Genomic DNA, 27,848 nt, shown 5'->3' on the forward strand with positions numbered 1-27,848 from the left:
ACGACGAAGGGTTCCCATCAGGGGAGTAGTGAAGGCATCCCATGAATCGTCACACTTTGGACTGGCACCCAAACCTGTGCATATTCATTCGGTAGCCTACACAATCTGGTGCAGGGCCGGTGGCCTGCTGGAGACATCACACCTGCGTTCATTCAGTGGGGGCAGGGTATTGGGTATGACGAATTGCACCAACATAAATATTATAGTTAGTTCTACCCCATGCTATGGTAAAGTTACAGTGCAGTGTTGTTCATGATGGTTGCAGCACCACTTTGAAACACATGCAGGTCAAAATGGACACCTGTAGTTGTCTTTAGTCGTGTAACATGGATGGAAATTCTTCCTTGGAGCCTCCCGACTACCTGGTTGGATGGCTGCCTCCATGTTGTCAGAGAAACCTGCAAGTGAGAACCTGCCTATGACATAACCGTAAATATGCCTGAACGCCTGCCTTTGTCCCATTGTTTCCTATGGGAAGAAGTTTCAAGATCTTTCTAACTCAGTAAAGTAATTCAAAACTTTTGTTACCAGTGAACCTTGGTGGAACACTTGTTCGGGGTCTTGGGTTGGGCTTTATAAGACAGTTGGTTGTATTTGAAATACTTGCCTTATATGTGTTAGGTTATGTTTTGCGTTTCACCCTTTATATTTACTATACCTGGAAGAGCCAGGGAATACATGGGTAAGGATGGGCCAGGGCCGAGCCTGGCAGTGTGGCCTGGTATTTAGGGCCAAACCAGAGCAGAAATGTGCCACGCAAAACAAGGGAGGAGCTTGTGTCAGGGGCTGGGAGTCAAGAAGGTGGGGCTAAAGGGCAGTGGTCAACAATGAGGGCTAATGGGGTAAGAAAAGGGGCTAAATGGGACTGGGGTGGCATCAAAAAAGGGTATAATAGGGACTTGAGGGCAACAAAAGGATATGAAGGGGACTGTGTGGGCTACAGAAGGGGCTAAGAAGGGCAATGAAAGGTGCTAAAGGATGCTGGGGGGTCAACAAAAGGGGCTAGTGGCAGTTGTGGGGTGGGGCCGCTGCCAGCATTTAGTGGATAGTGGCTTGGGGAAGGGTGGAGAAAGGGGACTGGTGGGAGCCAGGGTGAGGTGGGGGAAAATGGATGGTAGGGGGGCTGGAAACATGGCTCTGGGGGTGTGGCTGCCAATGTGCCTTTTCTTTGGAAAGTGGGATTTAGGAACTGGAGGAGAGGGAAGGACAGCACCAGCGTTTTGGGGAGTGGGGGTATCAGTCTGGGGCCACAAGCAGATAACAAGGGAAAGGGGATGGTGGCCAATGGGGAGAGAAGGGACAGCACTGGTGTTGTGAGGATGGCTCGATGGAAGGGGGCTCGGAAAAGGGGATGTTGGCACTTGTGTTGGGAGTACTTGTGTTTTGGAGATGGGATGGGATGGGGAAGAGGGACAGAGAAAAGAGGGTGGGCAGGGCCAGCAGCAGTGTTTATGAATGATAAGGGGAAGGGTGGGGGCATGAGAGATGGCAAGTGGGCAACCCTCGGAGTAGCACAAGAAGGTGATAGGCACTTCCTATCACCCCTTTGTGCTCGCTTACCTATAGTTTTTCTGCCTGCCACAGCAAAGCCGCATCAGGAAGTGCTCCTCTCCTGCCCCAGCAAATCAATGAGTGGCTGGGCTGGGACAGGAAGTCGGGTGGGTGTGTTCCTGCAAGTGCTGCTAGAACGTCACGAGCGGTTTCTTTTTTACCACATTTATTTACCGTTGGGGGAATCCCATGGGCTCGTGGTTAGGCACAGATCCGAGAGTAGGGTCACACCTGAGCCCCACCTCAGCCCCAGTTTGGACTCAGACCTGCCCAAGCTACGCCCGGCTCGCCCAGCTCTAATATCTGCAGCTGATGTTGTACTGCCACTTGATACCTTAGCTTATGAACATTTAACCTTTCTGCATGGTTTATAACAAATAGATTGCCTAGAAAATATGAGCGGAGAAATATGTACTCTTTTACTTGGTGCATTTGTGATCCATCGCCTTCTCCTCCTAAGAGTGAGGCCGATTGCTTCATCACTTAAATCAATCAGAGTTTGGATGAATTTGCTGGGAAGCCACATCGAACAGGGTTGGCTCTCCAAAGCCCTCACCAGAGGAATTCAGCAAATCCTCCTAAGAGACCTCCCTGATTCTTCCCACCTAAAAAAATAACTCCACCCACCAGACTCTTTCTTTTGCACTACTCATGTGACTGCCAATGGAAATAGAGAAGGGACTAGAAGTAGTTCCATTATGCATTTCCATGTTGGCCACCTTCGTCTTATGTATACTTTATTACACTAGAGACATTGGAAGAGCACGCTTTTATTTTTTTAAACATTTATAAAGTGCAACAAGCCCTCAGGCATCAGCGCGCCGGTTGCAAGCAAATTGTACATAATACAGAGAAAAAAAGAACAAATAAAAAAGAAGACTGGAGCTTATGGATCACGAGAAACTAGGGGCGTGATTGTCCTAGAGAGGCAAGTCCTTGGGTGCAGCACCCAGGGTAAACAGTAGAGTCTTAAGGTGTCTACAGGGGACCCAGTATCATTGCTCAGCTCTGAGTTTGTGTGGGAGGGCGTTCCAGTTTTCAGCAGCAATAACAGGGAAGCTTAGTTTCTCATCTGAAAATAAGGACATACTATCTCCCTTCCCATCCCTGCCAACCATTCCAAATTAAAAGGTAGGTTTCTATTTAGCGGGTGAAATCTCTGTTGCCATCTATGGAAGGGCAAGAGGATTGGCGGGGTGAGAGAACTGATTCTATGATGGGTGCCACCCACCTAAAGCAGGTGAGTTGGCAATATGCTGTGGTACCAATAGGTACAACCCCTTTACAGGCTGGCAATCCTTGAAGGTAATGGCCTTGCGCAGTCAATGCCTGTAAAATGAATCAAGGATATGCATGAATGTGGACTTTAGACTGAAGACTAAATGAGGTTGTAACTGACACTGACGGCAGACATGTCATGGTGGTGGTGGGTCGTGTAAGTGGCATACCTGGAAGAGCCAGGGAATACATGGGTAAGGATGTGCCAGGGCCGAGCCTGGCAGTGTGGCCTGGTATTTAGGGCTAAACCAGAGCAGAAATGTGCCACGCAAAACAAGGGAGGAGCTTGTGTCAGGGGCTGGGAGTCAAGAAGGGGGGGGCTAAAGGGTAGCGGTCAACAAAGAGGGCTAATGGGGGTAAGAAAAGGGGCTAAATGGGACTGGGGTGGCATCGAAAAAGGGTATAATAGGGACTTGAGGGCAACAAAAGGATATGAAGGGGACTGTGTGGGCTACAGAAGGGGCTAAGAAGGGCAATGAAAGGTGCTAAAGGATTTATGCACCCAATGTGGATGGTCTTGGATTTTTCAAGGGTTCTTTGATAAGTGTACACTCTGTGTTGGACATGAAATATTGATAGGAGGAGATTATAACACTAACCTTGCTTAGACAGGTCCTCTTTGCTGAGGGCCAGTTCATCCAAAGGCTGTGCGGACTACCCGGGAAGCGTGTTCTACTTTACACGTGGTAAATATTTGGCATGCAATATATGAAACTGTGAGGGGATATACATTTTATTCTACGCTCCAATACTCCTATTCCCGACTGGATATGTGGTTGGGTTCAGTAGGCATTTTGAACACATCAGTTAAATGTTCAGTTGTGGGCTAGAACCCTTTCTGTCCATGCTCCGACTCTACTCGAGTAGTGTAGCTTCCCCTGGGCTCCCACCTGGAGATTTAAACCTGAATCACTGACGGGCCTGCTGTTCAGATCTGAAGTGCGGGAAGACATTATACATTTCTTCCATATCAACTCTCTTTCAGTGGATAACTATACTGTTGTGTTGGAGGCATTTAAAGCATACATTTGGGGTGCCTGTGCTGCAAAAGAATTTGGGATTTTGAAATTGCTGTTCAGGGAATTGAATAACTGCGAAGCACGCTAGAAATCACTTTATGATGAACACGCAACTACAAGTCAGCCTACTACTCTCCTATGCTATTCATACCTGCCACCCACTCTGAATTCCCTTAGAAGATAGGGAATTCAGAATGCGTGCCGTAAACCAATGGCCAGAAGGTATGCCGAGTCTGATAGACCAGGTAGGATATTGGCTTTGTTGATCAAACGGGATAAAGGTCGTAAGGATATAGCCTCCAAGTGGCATTGGTATATCACACGCAGAGGGTATTAACTCGGTTTTTCTACAATATTACTCCTCATTATACTCATCTAAACTTGGTAAAACCAGGACCCAACTAGGAAAATACTTGGACAGTGCCACCTTGATGTGGCGAAGTGAAGAACAAAGGGCTCCACTGAAGGCTCCCTTCTCCGGGGAAGATTTTAGAGCTGAAGTCTGGAAAGGCTTCTGGTCAGGACGGCGTGTCAGCTGAGTTTGCCGATATACTGTTTCCGGAAATACTGGCAATGTATAGTATAGCTCTGGAGCAAGGTGAACTCCTCCATCAACAAATGAAACTAGAATAGTGGTGCTACCAAATAAGGACCCACAGGACCATGAGTCCTATAGACTCCTGTTGATGTTGAACGCGGATAATAAAATATTTGCTACGGAGTTGGCCCGTAGAATTCTCCCTCTCCTGCCGAACATGATCATTGATGACCACCTTTGTGCCTGGCTGTTCTATGTCACATAATTTAAGAAAGCTGCTCGATATGGCACCGATTGATCCTGCGATCCCAGCTGTTGCTGCCTTTCGTTTTTTTATTTTTTTTATTCATTTTATACAGTTCATTACAAACTTTAAAAATATAGAACACAATTCATCAATATGAGTGCAATATCAGTCTAACTCAACATCATACATATTGATCATTCTTTCTCCCCCTTCCATGATGAATGAAGAGTTCAAAAATAATAAGCTCACACCAATGAGGTGCAGACAGAAACCACATGATCATGTCTATCACCCAAAAACGCTCTTCTTTTCAATCAGGTACATTTCCAATTGTTCTAAATAGAATATTAGCGCAAAGGTTAGCTTTTTATCAGATCCTTCAGCAATCACACCTTCCACCAATCTTCTCCACTTAGATGTGGCTTTTTATGATTTATGATTAGGCTGTTCTAAGGTATCTCAGCTTCTTGCAAGGTGCTTCAACGATTCAGTGTTTGACTCACAGAACCTGCAACCGTCATCTATGTTGCTTTCATTGCATTTAATCGAAACTTCATGAAGGTCTTCCTCTTCTTACCACATGGAAGGATGGTTAAATACTCAGGTAGTATGTTCATGGCTCTTGATTCATAGACAGATTTGGCCATACATCTATGCTGTGCTCTCTGCTCTGAGTTTTCGCACCAGTCTTTAGTCCACAGATTTTTTTTTACCGCATTCAGTTTTGGATGAGTTATCTTGTCCACCTGCAACTGAACAAGGATAGTTTCACATGTTGTTTCCACTTAAATTCGATTCACCTGAGTTTTTTTGTGACGTTGAGTTCAATATTTGATATTGCTGTAGCTCAATAGCTCCACACGCTTTTCTATATAATGAAAGCATGTGCCACATAACCTTTGAGTTTATCGAGGTTAATCCAAGCTCAAATCTGATGCAGGAAGTGGGGTACTTCTTGGAATCTGTAGGACATTTGTCCAGTCTGTATTTTCACACCAAGCCCATAGTGAATGAGGGCATCCCAACCTTGCTTCTCCACCATATATCAGGGGTGGTATCACCTTAGATTTGTAAAACTCCGGCGCAGGTGTCAAGGTAAAGTTTCCATACTTTTTGTTTATTGCTACTCCCCGCGCAGTCAAAAATTTGCATTTGCGTTGTAGTATCCGCACCATTTGATAATCATTTATGTGTGAGTTTATTAGAACTCCCAGGTATTGTGCCTCTGTTGTGAGTTTTATTGGATCTTTACCAATTGACCACTTGAATCTTTTCCCGGTCCTTTTATCACCTCCCGTTAGACTTTGTAGCACTAATACCGCCATTTTTGCTGGGTTGATCGTGAAGCCATTTTTTTCTGTGTTTTGCTTTAGAGCTTGAAGCTTTCTCTGTAAGCCTATCGCCGTAGTAGCCAATAAAACAATGTCATCAGAATAGAGCATGTAACCTAATCTGTTCCTGTTAATATTTGGCGCAAATGTTTGTACTTCATCCATTGCTGTTCCGACATCCGCCATGAACAGATTAAATAGGGAGGCTCCCAAGGGCAACCCTGTTTGACACCAATTGAAGTTCTTATTGCTGACGAAAGGGGCCCCTTCTGCTCTACTCTTACTTTTATTTCAGTGTTCGAGTAGAGTTCTTTAATAGCAGAGAGCAAGCTTGGTGGACATTTCAGCTGCTCCATTTTGGTCCATTACAGCTCGCGATAAATGCTATTGAAGGCGTGAGCCAAATCAACAGAGGCTAAATATATTTTAGTTCTTTTACTAATAGCTTCCATTTTTAGCAAGTTGATTAAAAATAGATTCAACCCACAGCCAATGCCTTTAACGAATCCTGTTTGGCGCATATCAAAAGCGGTGGTCAGTCAAAATCTCGAAAACACAATCTCGAATGACAAAAAGCTCGAAACAAAAATCTCGAAAAAAAAAATATCGAATTTTTTATTTATTTATTTATATATGTTTTTGGGGTCAGGTAAGTAAAAAAAGGGGTAAAATAAAAAAAAATGAAAAAAAGGGGGGTTGAAAAAACACATTGAAAAAAAAATTCTATATTTTTTTTTCAGCCTTTTGTATTCGAGGTTTTTGTTTTCAAGATTTTTTGATTCGATATTATCACTATGAACCATCAAAAGCATTGCTTTGTTTTATCCACTGTGTCAGCCTTTTCGGCAACTGAGTTGCAACGATTTTTCCCACTACATCTAAAAGTGCTATCGGCCTGTAATTTTTCAGATCTGATTGTACACCTTTTTTAAATACAGGCACGATTATATCACTTTTACAAGAGGCCGGAAGCCTTTTTTTCCCCGCAATCTTATTGAACAGATTGGTACGGAACTCAGCGCACTCTTCTGGATGCTGCTTCAGAATTTCGTTTGACAACCCATCAGGGCCGAGAGCTCTCGAAGAACTGAGTTTGAGGCTGTTTTCCAAGATTTCAACCTTATCAAAACACAATTCCCATGGGCCTGATGGTTCAGAGTTCTTAAACACAGAATCCATTCTCTTTTTAAACAGCGTTGTGTAATGTTCTATCCATTGGGCTTCAGACACCACATTCTTTTGGATGGCTAGTTGGGTAGATGCCATGTTGTTGATCATATCCCAGAATGTCCTGGGGTTCTCCAATGTTAAGATCTTAAGCATTTCCTCAGAATCTCTCTGCAGCATGGTGCTTTTATGGGATCGTAACCAGTTTTTATATCTCATTTTAGCTCACTTCTGTTCAATTCTGAAGTCACAGGCAGGGTCGTTCTTCAACCTCCTGATCGTTTTTCTTAGATCCCGTTTTTTGTCCACAATAACTGCATCATAGACATGTTTATTCTTAAAGTAATTTGCCTTACATCCATTTTTAGTTTGAGAATATAACTGGAGTAGGGCTGGTTGATTCGATCAGTTGATTTGCTTTGTCTGGTTCCAGATAACAACCTAGCTAGCATTGTAATTTGGTCTCCATCCATTCTCAATCTGTTTCTCCCTGACATTACATTAATGACTTTGTCTTCACAGGGCAAACCTATGCAATATAGATCTATTTTGACCAGCTTATGATCACTATAAGGCATAGGTATAACATTTAGTTTTTGAATTTTCCCCATCAAGTTCTCATAGACGTAGAAGTAATCTAGGATTGAGTTGGATGGACTTGTCTCTTCCCAAAGTAGGTATTCGGGAGATGTTGCGCCTCTAACATTTCCATTCACTAATACCATACTGCGATAGTCCATCTCTTCTTCCCGGGCCGCTTTAATTTGCTTCTGATGTTTAGGCGACTTCTATTTAATTTACTCTTGATAGTGGTCAACGTGAGGCATTCCATAGCAAGATCACCACATACTATCATTTTTGCGTGTTCTTCATTGGTCATAATTGAGTCAATCACTTCTCCTATATGATCCAGGAATTCCCACCCATTAGTTGAATTATGCTGCCAGTAAAGGTTGATTATTTATATTTTCAACTTTTCTTCCAACTTTTTACCTTGGATTTCGATGTTCAATTGTTGTACATATGGTGAATGGTTTACTGCATTTACTATGCGTAAACCTTGTTGTAATTTGACCATCGTTATCAGTCCAGCCATTGGTCAACCCATCGCCTGCTTAATAGCTGGATTCAAGCCAATCTCAAAACCTTCAGCAGATTGTGAAGCTACAAGCCAAGTTTCCTGTAGGCATATGATGTCGAGCGTCTCTATGGCTCCTGAATTATTGTTGAACAGATGGACAAAGCCTCTTGTATTCTAAGATCCCATCTGTAAATGCTTTCCTTCATTAATGTGTTGGCATTAACTCTCCCTTCTTGTATTTAGACTGCCTGCAATCCAACTCAAGTTTTCTTGGCCGTTTTGAGCATTCACAACGTTGCCCTCCATATCAGAAGTTTCCAGGTTTCTCTCTTTGCACACAAATGTGATCTTAATTGTTTTTTTCATATCTATTATTGGTTCTTTGGGTTGGCTGACATCGAGAGAGCTCTCATACAGATTATCCTCATTCCGTAGCTGGATTTTTGATCTGTTGTTCATCAATGATTTAGACAACATTTTGTCATTTATCTACTCAGAGGGGCATCATTCTGACAATTTCTGTTTTGCATATTTTTTTTGACGAAAGATCATCTGCATTTCTTTATTTTATTTTATTTATTTGAATAGCGCACTTGCAGACCAGGGGCATTGAGGTGCTGTTACAAGAAATTGTACGTAAGCTTGATTAAATGGTTACAAATGACACAAGTGGTCTCTTGATTGCATATACATTGGTGATAACAGCTAAAGTCAAAGAGGAGATTCATAGATGGCATTTATCAGTCATCATTACACTAGTGTGTGAAGGCGTTTTCTAAAAGCAGCTACCATCCGGCCACAATACGGCGAGATGTACAGAGTACACAATCAGACAAAAAGCTTTGTTTTCATTGCTTTGCAGAATGCTACGTGGGAATCGATCATCCTTAGGTGAGTGGGAATGGCATTCCAGTGCGAAACGGCCATCGCGGGGAAGCTAGTGCCCTCGGCACAGACTCTTTGTCTTGGGAGTGGCAAACATGTTGGTATAGCCCTTCCTCAAAGGTCTAGCAGAGGTATGTTTGGCAATTCTTTGGACCAGGTAGGGGGGAGCCAGATTGTGGAGGCATTTATGTGTAAGGGAAAGGGTTTAAAAACAATTCTCTCTTTGACAGGGAGCCAGTGAGCCTGCCTTCTCACTTCAGAGATGTGGTCTTTCCTTGATGTTCCTGTGTCCGCCCTTAGGGCGTTGTTCTGAACAAGTTGGAGTTTAGCCAGGTTTTTACAGGAGGTCCCTACAAGGAGGGTATTGCAGTAGTCAAGTCTTGATCCGATCATTGCCCTAGCAATGTTGAGGCAGTTCTGCCGAGATAAGAGGGGTCTAGCTGCATTGAGTACTTTGGAGTAATAGGCCGATGAGGAGGCAATAGCATTGACCTGTCTATCCATTGTCAAATCCGGATTGAGGTAGACACCAAGGGTCTTGACGTTAGGGGATACCTTTATGGGTATATTATCCACTGTGAAGGACAGGTTTTCTCAATATTGAGGCATAACCAGTTATCTGCCATCTATGAATGGATCATGGAATAAATAGTAGTGAGGGTGTTCATGTCTGCATCGTAGTCTCCAGTAAGTGGGATAAGCACCTGTGTGTCATCCGCGTAGTTGGTATACGAGATACTGCAGATATAACGAGGAGCAAAAGAAGGGCAGGTTTGCTTGTGTCTCTGAGGTTGTCCATTTGGTTTTTAAGGTCTAGGAGAGCTGTTTCAGTGCCATGTCGTGGGCATAAACCAGACTGCCGAAGGCCGAGCAGACGGTTGTCTTCTAGGAATTTTTGGACTTGCAGGTAGGCTGCTTTGTCCAACATTTTTAGTAGGAATGGGACAGTGGTAATAGGCCTGTAGTTCCCCGGAACCGTTGGGTCAAGGGACGTTTTTTTAAGGAACGGGCGTACCCAGGCTTTTAGTTTGCAGGGTATTAAGCTTATCCAGCATGGCAGACTGAATGCTATTGCACCACTTTTCGTCCTTAAGTAGAGTAGGGGGAGAAGTGGACGGTTTTTCCAACTCTCTAAAGATGGTGAAGATTTCTTTTGACCCTGATTTGGCATTGTCTATCCTTGAATTGAATGAGGTGGCGTTAGCCTGGACTATGTTCGCTTTGTAAACTTTGGAAATAGCTTTGAAAGCCGTCCTAGTGGCTTCAGATGGGTTGATTTTCCCGGGCTGAGAGTGCAAGCCTTTTCTTAGAGTGTAGTTCAAGCAGCTCTGGGGAGAACCAGGCGTTGGAATGTTCAACTTTTTGGGCTTTCTTTAGGGTGAGAGGAGAGATAGCGTCTACATCTTGGGTGACGATAAGTTTAAAAGTGCTGGCGAGAATGCCAGGGTCTTTGGAGAATGGAGCCTGCAGAGGAGGCACCATGAGACAAGGTGCAATATTTTCTGAGGTGAGGGCTGCTGGACATGGGATTATAGGCTTAGGGGGCACTTTATTAGTACTGAGGTCAAATTGAATATAGTGGTAGTCGGACCATGGAATCGGAATATTAGCAGTGATTCGGACAGCGCAATTGTGGTGACTGATCCAATCCAGGGTGCTTCCTTTGATGTGTGAGAACCCTAAGGTGGTCAGGGCTTTGTTCAAGGTGTTGGCATGGGAGCCCTTTGGGTCATTAAGGCCTAGATTTAGATCACCCAGGAGCAGGATTTGAGAGGTCTTTTAGATGTTGTCAGACAGGGAGAGGATGAGCGTCTCATGAAATACAGCAATGGGACCCGGGGGGCGATAGACAATATGCACGGTGATGGTGCAGTTATGGGAGAGGTTGATTCTGAGTAGGAGGTAGTCACAGTTGTGACTGTGCTCCCCTTTGACCTCCCTAATAGCAAAGGTTTCTCGAGCGATAAGGGCCACTCCACCGCCTCTCTGTGAGAGTGCAGGGCCTGAGGCTTCATTCAGCCAGGTTTCTGTTATTATCAGCCGGTCAAGGTTATCCTTGATCATGAGGTCATGGACATCTAGGGCATGGGCTGGTAGTGATCGGGCATTGACCAATGCACAGCTAAGAGTGGCAGTCAGTTGGGGTGTACCTTGATGGGTCTTAGGTGGTGTGCGCCCGAGGTTAGCAGCTGTAAGCAGATGCGGACATAGATATGTTGTTATGAGCAGGTGCAAGCACACTGTGCGTAATGTCAACAACACAGGTGGGTAATGGCATGGGTGTACCAGTGGGCACAGGCGTGGGCACAGGAGGTGAAGTAAGCCTAGTATCACTAGCACACACATGTAGGGGCATGAGCGCACAAAGGGCAGAGGGGCTGGTATAGTGGGCGTGGCAGCAGCATCACTAGCAGGTAAGGGCATGGGCACATCAATGGGCACAGGTGCAAGCATAGAAGGCATAGCATCAGTATCACAGGCAAGTGAGGGCATGGGCACATCAATGGGCACAGGTGCAAGCATAGAAGGCATAGCATCAGTATCACAGGCAAGCGAGGGCATGGGCACATCAATGGGCGCAGGTGCAGGCACAATATTGGCTTCAGAGGCATGAGCGAGCGTGCGGGCAACGTGTAGGGCAGGCAGTGGTATACATGTGTTAATGGTCAATGACAGGCAATAATTGTCCATGGTAGGAGAGCCCGCACCTTTGTTACAAACAGTATGCAGGTAAGTGGTGTTGATAGTGGGCAGGGTCACAGTAGGGGCTCCCTCCAGTGAAGAAATAGGTGTGTCACAAGGTTATCCGACTTTAGAAAGTCGGAGCAAATGCTCACTATGTGTTGTTGCAGAAGAGACTTTGAAGTAATGGGTGTCGGAGACACAATCAGAAGCGGGCCGCCAGCTTGGGTGCACGAGGCGGGTATGGCAGAGGAGAAGGAGAGAGGGGCTGATGACGAGGTGAGGGTGGGGGTAGCAATGGTAATGGAATAAGGCAGATAACAATAATTGGTGGCATTACTTTGGGAGCGGTAAGCGCTTTGTACGCATCTGATTCCCACCGTCTTGTTGCGGTTGTAGGAGTTTAGAACGTAGGAGAGGGGCGGGGCTGGTCGGGAGCAGAGTTGCGAGTTTCTGGCACTGGATGGTGGGGGTAGAGGAGTGTAGGAGACAGGCCTTATGACTGTGACATGATTTCTACAGAGCGTGATGTTCTGGCTTGTAGTGAAGGCCTTACCTTGCGAGGCTAGGCAAGGGGCACCATCCCGCACCGTCGAGTAGCGGAGAGCTGCAGAGAGGGAGAAAGGCCCTTTCCTCCCCCCTTCTCCCTGCAGCTTCGCCTGCCGGTCTCCTCCTCCTCCATTTAAGGCAGGAGGGGAGGAGCTGGCAGGATGTTGGGAACAATCAGACTCCGGGCCAGTGGCAGTGATTTTCACTGGTATGTTCCTGCAACAACAAGGCTAGTTGCCTGGGCAACGGACAGGGCCTCCTCACGCCTAAATGTTTGTTGCACGATGTGGGCAGCAACGTTGATTGAAGAGGGTGCTGCTGTCTGGATCTCCTCACGGGGGTGAGGATTTCTTTGAGCTTGGGCAGGTTCCCTCGCAACGGGAGTTGTCAAAGCCTCTGGAGTTCAAAGCACCACCATTAGACATAACAATGTCTCTTATGGCTCTTCAGTAAATATGTAAGAGAACTCCATCTGTTGTTCTTTGTGGGCAATCTCCTGTCTTCTCGCCAATCCTCACTAGCTGCCGTACCTTTAGTGGATTTCACTTCACTGATTCCATTACAGCCCTTGCATCTGGGAGTATCAATAGTATTGGAAGTTCTATTTGTCCGCAGACTTTTGTAAGGCACGTCCCTCTGGTGATTAGCTGTTATAGCGGCTTTTGTGGTAACTAACCCCCTTCTCTCGTCAAGTGTCAGAAATAATTCAGATTCAGATCTTACATTGGCCTTAATTGGGCTTCTTGACTGTCTCTTATCACAGATGCTCTGTATTTCTGTAATGGAAACTTCCGTGTTCTGTGAGCATGAAAATACTGCTCTCGGATTTAGACTAGAGTCTAGTCTTCTTCGTATATATTTACGACCAGACTGTTGGGGCCCCAATAGAGCATTTCCTTCTATTTCTTTGTCCTTGTAAGTATATTTGCCATTTACACGTTTGTTAGGGGCAATCTGGGTACTTGTCTTATTCCTGAAAGGTTCCAAAGTTGGGGAGGAGCCAGCTATAGTGGCGTTAATTTTTATCAGATCTTTAATTAGTTTATCTGCTACCACCAGCGAGTTATATCTTTCGTTTGGCAGAACCCCTTGTGGCTGTAATTCGGTGATTATCGGGTTGTGTGGAGCACCAAATTCCAGGTCATGAGTTCGGTCCCTTGTTGTAAAAAACACCTCATCCACGGTGACCACGCATGGAGTGTCTTTCACAGACAACATGACGCCCGCCACAGTTCCAATCTCATTACTTGAGCTCTGCTTCACATTCACTTCGCTCGCCTGATCCATTATGCAAAACGCTAAAACATGAAGTGATGGTAACTTTCCTTTGATTTTGGGCAGCCTGTTGTTTCGTGCTGACCATTCCAGTCGAACATAACGTTTCCTTGGTTATTAAACCGGTTTTGCTGTATGAAGCTATTTACTGCTTCCTCGTGTTGTGCGGTAACCAAGTGAGTGTTACAGTGTGTGTTAAAGCTTCCAAGAGCACGTTGTTTGTCCATCGTGGCTTGCAAGCATTGAGCAGATTGAACTCCATGATGAGAATCATCCGCCCCATCAGCCCCTTTGTTTGTCTTCCATTTTTGATGTCATATTTAAGCAGTTCGTTATTAAGCACGTACCATTATCGGAAAGCGCTCCGCTACATGAGTACTTAGTGAAGTCTATTTGTGCAGCACCCAAGGAAGCACTGTGGATATCAGGCACTGATTCAGTTGAGGGGCAGGACACGCCAGACGGCGCTCGCATGGGGTACTTAATAGGTGGCACATGATTACAGTCAAATAAATCATTATTTGGACAAAGACTTACACGTTCAAGTTGTTCAAGCTGTATGGTTATGTTTCCCGGCTCCAATTGAAAGCGTTGCATTCGTGCCTGTGTTAGAGGGATTAGCGGAGAGGCAGCGAGCAGCTCCATGAGTTCAAAAAGTTCCCAGCATGGTTGGCTGTCTAATCGCCACCCACTGCCTCACACCGAACACACGAAACACTCGGAGACACTGCGCGACGCTCTGCGTCAGAGTGGAGTATTTAGCATGTAGGCTCCTCCTTGATGATAGAGATGGTGAAAAAACTCCAGCCACAGTATCCAGTAACAGAGTTCCGAACACACGAAACACTCAGAGACACTGCGCGACGCTCTGCGTCAGAGTGGAGTATTTAGCATGTAGGCTCCTCCTTGATGATAGAGATGGTGAAAACACTCCAGCCACAGTATCCAGTAACAGAGTTCCGAACACACGAAACACTCAGAGACACTGCGCGACGCTCTGCGTCAGAGTGGAGTATTTAGCATGTAGGCTCCTCCTTGATGATAGAGATGGTGAAAACACTCCAGCCACAGTATCCAGTAACAGAGTTCTGAACACACGGAACACTCGGAGACACTCCACCTTTCTAGATGTGGGGAAAGCCTTTAACACATAAGAATGGTTCTTCATATTGGAGGTGCCCAGCAGAATGGGGGTGGTATCTTATTTCATATGGTTAGTATCCTAAAATATACAATCCCACTGCTCGGGTCTACGCAAATGGAGTAACATCAGCATGTTTCCCACTCTCCAGAGGTACACACCAGGACTGGCCTCTTTCCCAAATCCTACTTGCTTGGCTATTGAGCCAGTCACTGCTATCCTCAGGGAACACCATGCAGGTAGAAGCTTTAGACCACTTAATGCTGATATTGCAGTATGAAGGGGGAGGGCTAAATGTCCCAGACTCTGGAGTGTACACATTGGTCTGTATGCTTCCCCATGCAATCTATTGGTACCTGTCCCCTCCGATACCTCAATGTATTAAACTAGAAAGAATGCTTGTACAACCTATTGAACTGGAGGCGATCCCTTCTACTGCTGGCGCATGCCACCGTACCTGAAGAGATCCCGTTGAAAATACAAGATGGGAGCACGGAAGCTACACAAGAAGTATACACTACCTCCTCCTTTTTTCCACTGGCTTTTTTGAACAACACAATGGGGATTCTGTTTACTACAGAAGGGGGCATCATGTGCAAACTACATAGCAGGGATTCACCAGGTTTGAGGACCTATTCAGTGACAGACAACTTATTTTTATGGACAGGCTCTATGGCCGAATGACTCTCTCTAATGCACTTCTCTATGCAAGCATAAAAAGGGGAGCTGACACCACATTTAGGGTTATCTCCTCACTTTATAAGTTAGCAATGTATAATTCCCAGTTGATAATGCGATTGCCAAGTCAAGGTGGGAGATCAAACTGGGAATCACGGTCGAAGATGAGAAATGGGAAAAGATATGCTGGCAGTCGCATTACATCACCCTCAATTACAAGCACTGAGCACTACAATATCATTGTATACTCCATTGAAAGCCAGGAATTGTGATCCAACAGTATCCGGGCATGCCCAAAATGCAAACAACCTGAGGCTCACTTTATACATGTGACTTGGACATGTCCCAAAATAGCAGAATTCTTGTGTGAGGTTAGTAATACATTTGCGGATATCACGAATACCAATGCTATAGACTGTCGTCAGATATGTCTCTTGGGTTTTTCCCCTACCCCTCCCAAAGATATTGGGTAAATCCATGGTGTTGCATTGCTACTGGCTCGAGAGGGCACTGCTTAGCCGTGGATGGACAGAAGTGGACCATCAGCAAATCAGTGGTGACACAAATTGATCAAAGCTAACGAATGCGAGGAGGTCTATCGTGACCCGGCATATCGCTCTGTCAGACAGAGAGACGTATGGTGTTACCAGAGATGCAACGCAGCACATCGCTCTGTCAGACCCAGAGACGAATGATGTTACGTGAGATGTGACTTGGCACATCCCTCTGTCACACCCAGAGACGTATGGTGTTACCTGAGACGCGACCCGGCACATCGCTCTGTCAGACTCAGTGACGTATGGTGTTACCTAAGACGCGGCCCGGCACATCCCTCTGTCAGACCCAGAGATGGATGGTGTTACCTGAGACGCGACCTGGCATATACTTCTGTCAGACCCAGAGATGAATGCTGTTACCTGAGGCGTGACCTGGCACATTGCTCTGTCAGACCCAGAGACGAATGGTGTTACCTGAGGCGCGACCCGGCACATCGCTCTGACAGGCCCAGAGACATATGGTGTTACCTGAGACGCGACCTGGCACATCCCTCTGTCAGACCCAGAGACGAATGGTGTTACCGGTGATGCTACCTGGCACATTGCTCTGTCAGATCCAGAGACATATGGTGTTACCTGATACGTGACCTGGCACATCCCTCTATCAGACCCAGAGACGAATGGTGTTACCTGAGACGCGACCCGGCACATCGCTCTGTCAGATTCAGCGATGTATGGTGTTACCTGAGACGTGACCTGGCACATCGCTCTATCAGACTCAGAGACGAATGGTGTTACCTGAGACATGACCCGGCACATCCCTCTGTCAGACCCAGAGATGGATGGTGTTACCTGAGACGCGACCTGGCAGATCCCTCTGTCAGACCCAGAGACGAAAGGTGTTACCTGAGACGCGACCCGGCACATCCCTCTGTCAGACCCAGAGATGGATGGTTCGGCACATCGCTCTGTCAGACCCAGAGACGGATGGTGTTACCTGAGACGCGGCCCAGCCCATGCCTCTGTCAGACTCAGAGACGTATGGTGTTACCTGAGACGTGACCTGGCACATCGCTCTGTCAGACCCAGAGATGGATGGTCCAGCATATCCCTCTGTCAGACGCAGAGATGAATGGTGTTACCCGAGACGCCACCTGGCACATCGTTTTGTCAGACCCAGAGACATATGGTGCTACCTGAGACGCGACCCAGCACATCACTCTGTCACACCCAGAGAAGTATGGTGTTACCAAATGTTAGGAAAAATGTCTTAATTGTGGGTAATGTTCCTTCCAAGTGGCAACCCTTGAACTTTTTGCTGTTGTTTTCACCATGATCTAGACTTTGCCAGAGAAGTGCAGCCTTTTGCCGCACTCCTCTGGGCTTTCGCTCCATTCTTACGGGGAAACTGACATGCCCTTAAGACAGTCAGTACCGGGAAACGTTGTTTTCCGTAGTTCTTTTATCATGTTGCAGCTTTCGCGCAACTTGGCACAAGAGGGCATTGTAAGCTAAGTTACTGCTCTCTTGGGTCTCTAGTCTTCTACAGGCCCTAGACACTCTCTTTGGATTGTTAACGAACGGTGCAAGTGAATCACGGACGGGACTGGTGGCAGCGATCGTTTCTTTGTGTTTTTGAGCTCCTTTTGGCGTTTAAGCGCGTTTCTCACGCTTAGCCCAAATGGTGGCCTGGCTTCCAAAATGGCCAGACCACTAGGCTCTTTGTCCTGCCCGCTGACCGTCTTGCTCCCTTCACCTTCTCCAGGTCTAGCCGACCGGGGCCTTCCTTATTTGGGCATGTACTTTCCCGCGCAACACAGATGCTTTTGCGGGCTTCTACAGGCCTTGTGTGTGCCTCCAGGATGTGGGCTGGGATGTCTGGTCCCAATACACATCTGGGTGCCAGAGAGTCTAGTGTGTCGTGAATGCCTGGGACCACCGTGGTCCGTGATAGGTCCACGTATGGTGTGAGTGTTTTGTGAGCAGATCTCCCATTGGCTCCCCTCCGTTTTGGCACGAAGGAAACCGTGGATAAGAGGAGGCTGGAAACACCACTACCATGTCGATCTCCTGAGTTCTCACGAACAAAGGAATACAGGAGCCAAGTATCCTGCAACTACGAGGCTGAACCGAGGAATCGCTGGTGACCCGCTGAAGGACTGCTCCTCTGCACTGCTGTCGCTTTGTGAAACCCTTTCTACCTCTGATCGAACGAGAAGGCCTGTACTGGTACTTCGACCCTTTGGAATAGTGGAACAACTATTCTCGGTATCTTCACCATCTCCTGCACGTAAGCCTTCGGAAGTGTCTCTGGGCCATCCAGTGGACTGACCAGCCTACCCAGGAGTCTTGCTCTGTAACCGCTGTCAGGTTGCTGCTGTATTACGAGTCCTTGCCACTCTCACACGATTCGTACACTTGGCATGCCCAGGTCTGAAGTGAGAAGTGTACATTGGGCTGAAATACACACGGCCGCTCCGTTGCCCTGCTGTGGTAACAAACTGTGTGGGTTCACTGCGTTTGGGACATCCTCAACTCTAACTTCTGCTGCTGCGGAATCTACATGACGCCGAGACGTCCCCTGCTCGTATCTGAACCTGCCAGCACTGAAACTGACACGGAGAAGCCTGGGTCTGCCTGCATCGGGGACCGGTGAGTAGCATCGCTAGGAACTGGTCGCCCTCCTGCAGTAGCCCATAGCATTTCCCTGCTGTGTCAAACAGCACGCCTTTCCGTACTTGCGCTCTGCTTCTGCCCACAGTGGAGGCTGCGCTTGAGTCGCGGGGCTCTGTTCATCTTCATTTGTTCACCTAACTGAACTGCCTGATTCCCTCGAGGAGACTCCCCTTTGCCCGTTGGCACCCGCGTGTGCAGGTACTTTTGAGCACAAGGCTCCACTCTTCGTAGGGCTCGGACCTCCTTCTAGTTAGGTGCCTCTGAAGGCAGACTGGGTCTAACTATTATTCGCACTGCCTGTTTTCCTCCCCATCTAGGTGGTCTGCACATTTCGTGCGTCTTACTCGTTAGACTCGTTGGTAATTGTATATGTATATATATATATATATATATAGTATTTGATTGTGATGTGTTGGTTTACTTGAGTTTTATTGTGATTTCTCGCTACGGTCAATGTTACAAAGGCCTTGTAATAAATGTGTCTATATTTTTAATGTAACACCTGCTTGGAGTAATTTGTAAGGGTCCTTGCTTTGTGTGCTCATTGCAGGCTTTCAGTCACCCTCACCCCTCTTGAGACCTAGTCTTGACTGCCACGATCACTACCTTGATTGGTCTGGCTTGTCCAGAGGTTACCCTGTTCCAAGAAACTAGGCTGGCCTTCTGAACCTCTGCCCCTCCAGGACAGAGTTCAGAAATCCATCTTAACACCAGAGACGTGACCCAGTACATCGCTCTGACAGACCCAGAGACATATGGTATTACCCGAGATGGGACCTGGCACATCCCTCTGTCAGACCCAGAGACGAATGGTGTTACCTGAGATGCGATCTGGAACATCGCTCTGTCAGACAGAGAGACATATGGTGTTACCTGAAACGCAACCCAGCACATCCCTCTGTCAGACCCAAAGACGGATGGTGTTACCAGAGACGCGACCCGGCACATCCCTCTGTCAGACCCAGAGACGGATGGTTCGGCACATCGCTCTGTCAGACCCAGAGACAAATGGTGTTATCTGAGACGCGGCCCAGCACATGCCTCTGTCAGACTCAGAGACGTATGGTGTTACCTGAGACGCAACCTGGCACATCGCTCTGTCAGACCCAGAGACGGATGGTCCAGCATATCCCTCTGTCAGACCCAGAGACGGATGGTGTTACCAGAGACGCGACCCGGCACATCCCTCTGTCAGACCCAGAGACGGATGGTCCGGAACATCCCTCGGTCAGACCCAGAGACGTACGGTGTAACCTGAGACGTGACCTGGCACATCGACTGTCAGACTCAGAGACGTATGGTGTTACCTGAGACGCAACCCGGCACATCGCTCTATCAGACTGAGAGACGTATGGAGTTACCTGAGACGCTACCTGGTGGAGACGGGAGTTGAAATATTCTGACTCTGTACTTTAACTGCCACTCTTGGTGCGGAAAGCTATGTTGATTGTGAAAGGGCTAAAGGTTGTATGTTGCATCAGGCATGTCTAGGTTCTGTCTGCGACTAACATGGACTGGAAGGTTTGTGGTATATACAGAGATGATATGTGGGGTACTGAGATGATCTCAGCTGGGGCACTATCTCCCAGCTTTTGCATGGTACTAATTTGTTATAGTGTCTATCTGAAAAAGAAAGTCAAACCAAGAATCTGTATATCATATACCAGTGTGAGATGTCAGACAATGCAAGTGTGAGAGGTTATCCACTTAGTCCTTAATATTGTACTCTGGGCTTCCGCCTTCCCTGATGAGAAAGTAGTCTCAGAGCATAGACTCTTCCGCCTCAAGTCAAAGATCGCAGAGGTTGCGCATCACACTCACATGCAAACATTCACAACAGACACAGCTTTATTATGGCGGTCTTCAAATGCAAACAGGCAAGACACAGATGCAGGTATGTCACTTAGAGAGAGCACTATGTTACTTACAGAGAGCGGTGCTGATCTGCAGTGGTAGATAGGACGCAACGATGATTAGAACTGCATTGCCCCAGCCCATGTGGAGCAACGACAGGCATCTCATCTGGGAACCTAGGATAGATAAACCATACATCAAAGAACTGAGCTAATGGCTCACAGCAGGCGATCCATAAACACTGATACTGCTTATATAATAACCCAGAAGGACGAGTTGATGACTCTCTACCGATGTTTTGGGCAACAACTCCCATCATAATTGGCCAATATAGTCAATGGTGGAGGATCATGGCTGTTGTAGTCCAAAACCTCTGAAGAGGCACAGTTTGTAGACAAGCCTAGCTGAAGACAGAGACATATATGTGCGCTCTGTGACATTAAGGTGGCTTTGTAGTAGAACACACCATAATTCAGGGCAGTTGCCCATCAGATCCCTAAAAGGTCAGAAACAGTAGGGCTGCATTTCAACAGTAGGGCTGCAATACAACCGTAGGGCTGCATTGCAACCGTAGGGCTGCAATGCAACTTTAGGGCTGCAATGCAACCGTAGGGCTGCATTGCAGCAGTAGGGTTGCATTGCAACAGTAGGACTGCAATGCAACAGTAGGCCTGCAGTGCAACAGCAGGGCTGCAATGCAACAGTAGGGCTGCATTCCAAGAGTAGGGCTGCATTGCAAGACGAGGGCTGCATTGCAGAAGTAGGGCTGCAATGGAACAGTAGGGCTGCATGCAAGAGTAGGGCTGCATTGCAACAGTAGGGCTGCATTGTAACAGCAGGGCTCCATTGTAACAGCAGGGCTGCAATGCAACCGTAGGGCTGCATTGCAGCAGTAGGGCTGCATTGCAACAGTAGGGCTGCATTGCAACAGTAGGGCTGCAATGCAACTGTAGGGCTGCGATGCAACTGTAGGGCTGCATTGCATCAGTAGGGATGCATTGCAACAGTGGGGCTGCAATGCAACAGTAGGCCTGCATTGCAACAGCAGGGCTGAATTGCAACAGCAGTGCTGCAATGCAACAGTAGGGCTGCATTGCAGCAGTAGGGATGCATTGCAACAGTATGGATGCAATTCAAGAGTAGGGTTGCATTGCAAGAGTAGGGCTGCATTGCAGAAGTAGGGCTGCAATGGAACAGTAGGGCTGCATGCAAGAGTAGGGCTGCATTGCAACATCAGGGCTGCAATGCAGCAGTAGGGCTGCATTGCAGGAGTAGGGCTGCAATGCAACAGTAGGGCTGCATTGCAACAGTAGAGATGCATTGCAACAGTAGGACTGCAATGCAACAGTAGGCCTGCATTGCAACAGCAGGGCTGCAATGGAACAGTAGGGCTGCATGCAAGAGTAGGGCTGCATTGCAACCGTAGGGTTGCAATGCAAGAGTAGAGCTGCATTGCAGCAGTAGGGCTGCAATGGAACAGTAGGGCTGCACTGCAACAGTAGGGATGCATGCAACAGTAGGGCTGCATGCAAGAGTAGGGATGCATTGCAACAGTAGGCCTGCAATGCAAGAGTAGAGCTGCATTGTAGCAGTAGGGCTGCAATGGAACAGTAGGGCTGCACTGCAACAGTAGGGATGCATGCAACAGTAGGGCTGCAATGCAAGAGTAGCGCTGCATTGCAGCAGTAGGGCTGCATGCAACAGTAGGGCTGAAATGCAACAGTAGGGCTGCAATGCAACAGTAGGGCTGAAATGCAACAGTAGGGCTGCAATGCAACAGTAGGGCTGCATTGCAACAGTAGGGCTGCATTGCATTTTATGGTCTTGGGCTTCAGGTCACGAACTACCATCTCCCCAGAGGCCTGCTTTACATGAAATGCCAGTCACATATGGGCAAAGCCCGTCCTATATCCACTGTAAAACAAATTATCCATGCATTGAAAGACGGTTCACTTAACTTTACATAAAGGTTTGCTGAATACGTCATCGGTCAGTGGCAGCCAGGAGGGGTGCCACCAATCTCCCCCTCCCCCCCCTTTGCAGAGTGTAACCACTGAACACTGCAGGGCGGTATGCCATGTGCTGGTGCGCACCTTGTGCACAGGCCCACCTTTGGTGATGACATCGCGCAGCACCGTTTCTTGAATGTGAAGACATCCAACATACGAATAATTGCTGCGTTCCTGATGACAGCGTTTTCCCGGAGTACATGGCCCGTTCAGCATGTGAGGTCGGCTGAACCGACCATTAATTCCTTACTTATATCGCCAACCAAACCACTGCACTTATTAGAGTTTTAGATACGGTGCTGGTGTTAGGTTCCCCTTTGAAGCACCGACAGGGCATGCCACAGAGGGCCCTGCGCCAAACGCGCCGCCGGGCATGCAGCGGGCGCCAAAAGGCCTGCACCGAAATGTCCTGCTCCGGCTGTGGGTCCTTTATCAAAAGGCTGCCTGGAGGCATTTACAGTAAGACTGCGGTGAGCAGACATGACCATTAATAAAAATCAACGTATCCAATATATTTAGGAGTTTGCTATAATCCACTGTGAGAAAAACTGGCACTAAGTGAAAAGACCTTTTTGAAAAGATCTTTTACAAAAAAGATCGATTTAGAAAGACCTCTCAGTGACCGCACGGAACAGTCTTTCTAAATCGAACTGTCATGTCACTTCCGCACACGGGTGCGTGCAGGGGCTGATAGGCACGGGAGACAGAGAGCAAGCGCCGTCGGAGTGTCAGGCGAGTGTGTGTTTTAGTGTGTTGGGTGTGTGTGTGTAAGTGTAAGAAAAGCGGAACTGAAAATGTATCAGTGTTTGTGTGTGTTTGCAGAGGGGGGAGCAGGGCGGCAAGCAGCGAGTGGGAGTTCAGGGTGAGGTGGGGAGAAACCCGCCCAATTTTGTTTTTAAAGCCTGGGTCATGTCCTTTTTTTTTGCTTTCTGAGGGCCGCACGAACCGATCGGAAGTAAATTGGTCTTTTTTAAGTGCGACCTCAGAAAGCAAATAATTGACATAAAACCGCCAAACTGACTTCTACCACTGACACTTCTACAAAACAAGAGTGATACCAATCATAAGGCGCGTGTACCCCATTTTCCGTTTGTGGTAACGCGGCCGAGGGCAGACTATACCTTTAAGAGGAACGTGGAATTAAACCGATAGCAAACCAACAGTGAAGCACAACAGTCCAAAATAAAGGAATGTCCAATCAAGGTTGTAGAAACATATATACACTTTGAACACACCATGTACAATAACTAACTAGAAAACACTTTAAAATCACACCCCTGTAGAAAAGCGCAGAAAATGCAAGGTAGCAAGAGGCAGCACTCTGAATAATGAGACAAGGGGAGGAAATAAAATAAAAAACACAATACTTAAAGGATATTGATCTTGAGTTGCAAAAAGGGATTAATGTGACCTAGCCAGTCCCTAGGGCCCAGAAACTGACAATTGGGTCAGATATCGGTCAATACTACCTTTAGTGTCTTGGCGGTTCGACAACAGCAAGCTAGGCTTCTCTGTGATGTTGGCGGTTTGGTGCAGTTTCGAAATGCTGTAGTCGAGGAGGTCCAACAGCAAGCAGATGTCAAAGTGGGTTCGAACTGAAGAAGGCTGTTTTGAAATGTTACTTAAACGTCGTGGATCATAGACTTCATCAGCTTCAGTTTGGTAGTCGAGCTTCAACGGCGGACAGGCTGTTGACTGGATGTGCAGGCGAGTCGGTATACTGTAGCAGCTAGAAGTAAGCAGTTTGGGAAGAACACCATGGTCATTTGGATTGGGGAATCCCCAGTCTTTGCAACATGGAGGGAGGCATCCCCCGAGATTGATAGTGGTCTTGAGTTCAAGATGGCCTCTGGCTGCAGCAGGTGAAGGAATTAATGGAGAGTTCCCACCTTCCTGTTTAGTCATCTGCAATCCAGGATGGGTTGTGCTGGATCCATACAGGTAAAAGCTTCAACTTGGTCTAATTACAAAAGTAACGCGGTTGGGATAAAATACTACCAGATGTAGGGGTGCATCTACAACAGAACGACGATTCCCTCCTTGGCATGGGTCTACAGCAATAGTGTCAATATGGGTCAAATAATGATGTCACAGGGATATAGCGCCAAGCCACTTCTGGGCTCAAACTCACTGTCAAAAGTATAGAATACTCAGCCACATCGTTACAGTAGGTCTTCTTCCCAGGGAGACAGTGGTAAGTTCACTATTGGCAATTCACACTACAAGGCTAGTGCCTAGACCACCTCTTGCTGCTATGGGGGTTTCAGTGTCCTAGTTAATTGTAAAACATAGTTCTGTTCTCACAGAATCTGTGCTATAAGAAATATTGTGCCCTCCTCATCTTATAAAGGATCTTAGGGTAGCTTTTAATTTTATACAGGATTCCCTACCTATCACCATCTTTCTCTCTCAGTCTCCAGCCCTCTCCTTCTCTCTTTTTGGTCCCTCCCTCGAGAGATTTTCCAGAACCAGCAGTAGTGTGGGGTTTGAAAAATATTAGACTATTCACACAAAATATATATATATATATATATATATTAAAAAAAAATACCATTCTTAAACATAATTAAAGTAGTAAAAAACCCTAGACAATAATCTAATCAGAATATACAATGCAGGACAGGGTTCTGGACCTGACCAAGTCAAGAGGGGATGGGGACCCCAAAGAGGGCAGGAGGCCTACCAGGGTGTTTGCCAGAGACAGTCCTGCCCCAAAGGTGGGGTGAGTGTGACGGACTGGATTCTGCATCGCTGGAGTACACGAGTGAGTTGGATCAAAATGGCTCGCTCAGCCTTCACACTTGTAGAAAAAACAACACAATCATAAAGGTTAAACAGGGACAGTTAAGAGATATACCTCCTTCACCTTTCGTGAAAACGCGGGCTGGGGGCAGGCTATACTCGTAAGAGGGGTGTGAAGGTGAACCAGTAGTATCACAGTCCAAAATAATGGGAATGTCCAATCAAGGTTCTATCAAAATATAAACCCTTTAATAAAACACACCATCTGCAAGTAGAACGAAAAGAGATTACTGTACAAAAACCTACCCCAGAAGAAAGATAGAGAGGATGCGACAGACGATGGAAAGTAGAATTTACAGCTGTTTCAGGGGTGGTAGGTAAGGTAATATCAAAAAACCTGGGGAAGACTAGGATGATTGTGACCTAACCAGTCGCAGCAGACCCTGGTTGAAAGTTGATGAAAGCTGATCAGGCTCAGCCGGGCATGTAGGATCGCAGAGTGCCTGTCAGCAAGCGGGTGTCGAGCAGGGGAAAATATGGTGCGGTCGAATGACAGTGGTTCAAGTGCTGCAGGTCAGGGCCGTCCAAAGAATGCTTCAACCTTGGCATGGCTGAGTCTGGTTTTATTCGCTGCCAGAGGTCGGCGATTGATGCTCCAGCGGATCGCGTCAGTGGGCAGCGGTCATGAAGTGGTGATCACGGGGGAGTCGCGGTGCAAGCAATGAGGCGGTGGTTTCCGGGCAAGTTGGGTCAAGCCATAGGGTAACATCCGGGTAGGCGAGTTATCCTCCAGAGATTTGGTTTGGGTTCCGGTGATTAGCAGGCGCTTCGGGCCTGGCACTAGACGGGCTCTGCTAGAGTGTGATTCTGTGTCGAGCTGAAGGAGATGTAGTACAATTGTTTGACTGGTTAGGGGAACACAGACACCAGTGCCTTCACTCTCCATCAGGATGCGGGTTGACAGGGAGATTCGACTGATCTGGCAATCTGGGTTGCTGTGAGGCATTCGCAAAGGACTCGAGGACAAGATTCTCCAGTTCAGGGTCTGCTCTTCTGGCACAGAAGATCCATTGCAAATTGTTTGGTCCTGGTCCACAGCACTGGTCACTCCTGATAGTCCCTGAGAGTGGTTAGTGGACAGATATTCCTTCTGTCTTGGACGACTCCTTCATCAACTCCAGCAGAGTGCTTTGGACAGTGCAACTGTCTCAAAGGAAGTCCAGTTAAGAGTCCTCAGAACGTCTCTTTGGCTTTAACTGATTCACGAGGAACTGAAGGTATTCTTTTGAATGGGTGCGAGACTCCTTCATTTAAAAGAATACGTCCTCAGGTGATTGGTCTAAAGCTTACCTGCTTTTGGGGGCCAATACAAACTCTTGGCAGGAGTGGACTTTGCCATCTTGATCTTCAACCCAAAGTGCTTTGCCCCAGGGGAAGCAGAGAAGACAGGAAAGGGAAAGAGAGAGCGAGAAACAAGATGGTGGACGGCTTCTTCTATTGTCTATAGGAGAGCACTCCTGCCTAACCTATGCCAGTTCTTGTTACTCCTACTGACAACAAAAGACCTTTAGACATGCAGCACCCTGGTGTAAGTCTACCCCTCCGAAATGGGTGTGCTCCTTTGATACCTGGGCCCAGGGCTGCTGCCTGCTGGGCAGTGGTCACTGGGGGTGAGGGGGATGGGGGTGGTTACCTGTCCTCACAAAGAGAGGCTGAGTCCTCTGGGTTTTTGTCCTGCCAGGTGGCAGTATCGGCCCGTTTGACCCTAATACACATACCCTTCTACAGCAGAGCTGACTCACAGGTTTGTTTGTTTGTTTGTTTATTTATTTATTTATTTGTAGCGCGCGCCAGTCAAGGTTAAAACCTAGCATTAGTAGGTGTGGACATATGTGCAATATCAATTGGCTTGAAGCGGTGATGATCATAAGTATCGCCAGGTATCAGAGCGCAGAGACAAAGGGTAATTTAAGCTTACAAGGTTACATAGTGTAGTACAGTGGGATTTACAAATGTACAAGTTTACATGTTACAAATTGAAGTGGGGGGCTTAAAAAGTTGCATAATGTAGCACAGAGGAAATAACAGAATTACATATTCCAAATTAGGTGTACAGTTTACAGTTATAGTACAGGGCATAGCAGAGTATACAATAAGTAGGATGGCAGTCATGTAAGGTAGGGACTGTTGGGAAGGGTTGGAGGCCTTTCTCTCCCTGGTCTGGATTTAGATATCATTTGATTTAAACCAATTGATAATGTTACACCTGAAGTGCTGGTATAATTGGTTTTCCCTCAGGTGTGTGGGCAGAGAGCTCAATAGTTGGGCATTTTTCACAGGAAAGCTATTTCCCCCAATGATAACTCGTTTGAATGGTGGAACTGTCAAGCAGTTGGTGTAAGTTGATCTCGTGGGTCGGATAGACGGTCTTTTATTAAACCTCTTAGTGAGGTATGGGGGTGCTGCATTGTTGAGGGCCTTGAAAGTTAGGGAGGCAGTTTTGAGTTTGATTTTATCAAGATTAGATAGCTAGTTGTTATTTCTCCTCGCTGTGGAGATGTGATCTCGTTTGGACATTCCGAACGCCGTTCTTAAGGCATTGTTTTGGAGTAATTGTATTTTCTTACTGATATATTTGTTGGCACCAA

General features: G+C 46.9%; 1 protein-coding gene across 1 annotated transcript in view; it reads right to left on the reverse strand.

The window, feature by feature from the left end:
- The window catches only part of LOC138516928 (uncharacterized), a 382,418-nt gene that overhangs the window by 20,202 nt on the left and 334,368 nt on the right, over nucleotides 1-27,848 (reverse strand). The window contains exon 12 of the mRNA XM_069632392.1: nucleotides 20,524-20,625. Within this exon, the coding sequence (XP_069488493.1) occupies nucleotides 20,524-20,625 (102 nt within the window). The remainder of the gene's footprint in view (nucleotides 1-20,523; nucleotides 20,626-27,848) is intronic.

This window comes from Ambystoma mexicanum, chromosome 6q, assembly GCF_040938575.1.
Source record: "Ambystoma mexicanum isolate Mex_15411 chromosome 6q, UKY_AmexF1_1, whole genome shotgun sequence".
Classification (NCBI taxonomy): domain Eukaryota; kingdom Metazoa; phylum Chordata; class Amphibia; order Caudata; family Ambystomatidae; genus Ambystoma; species Ambystoma mexicanum.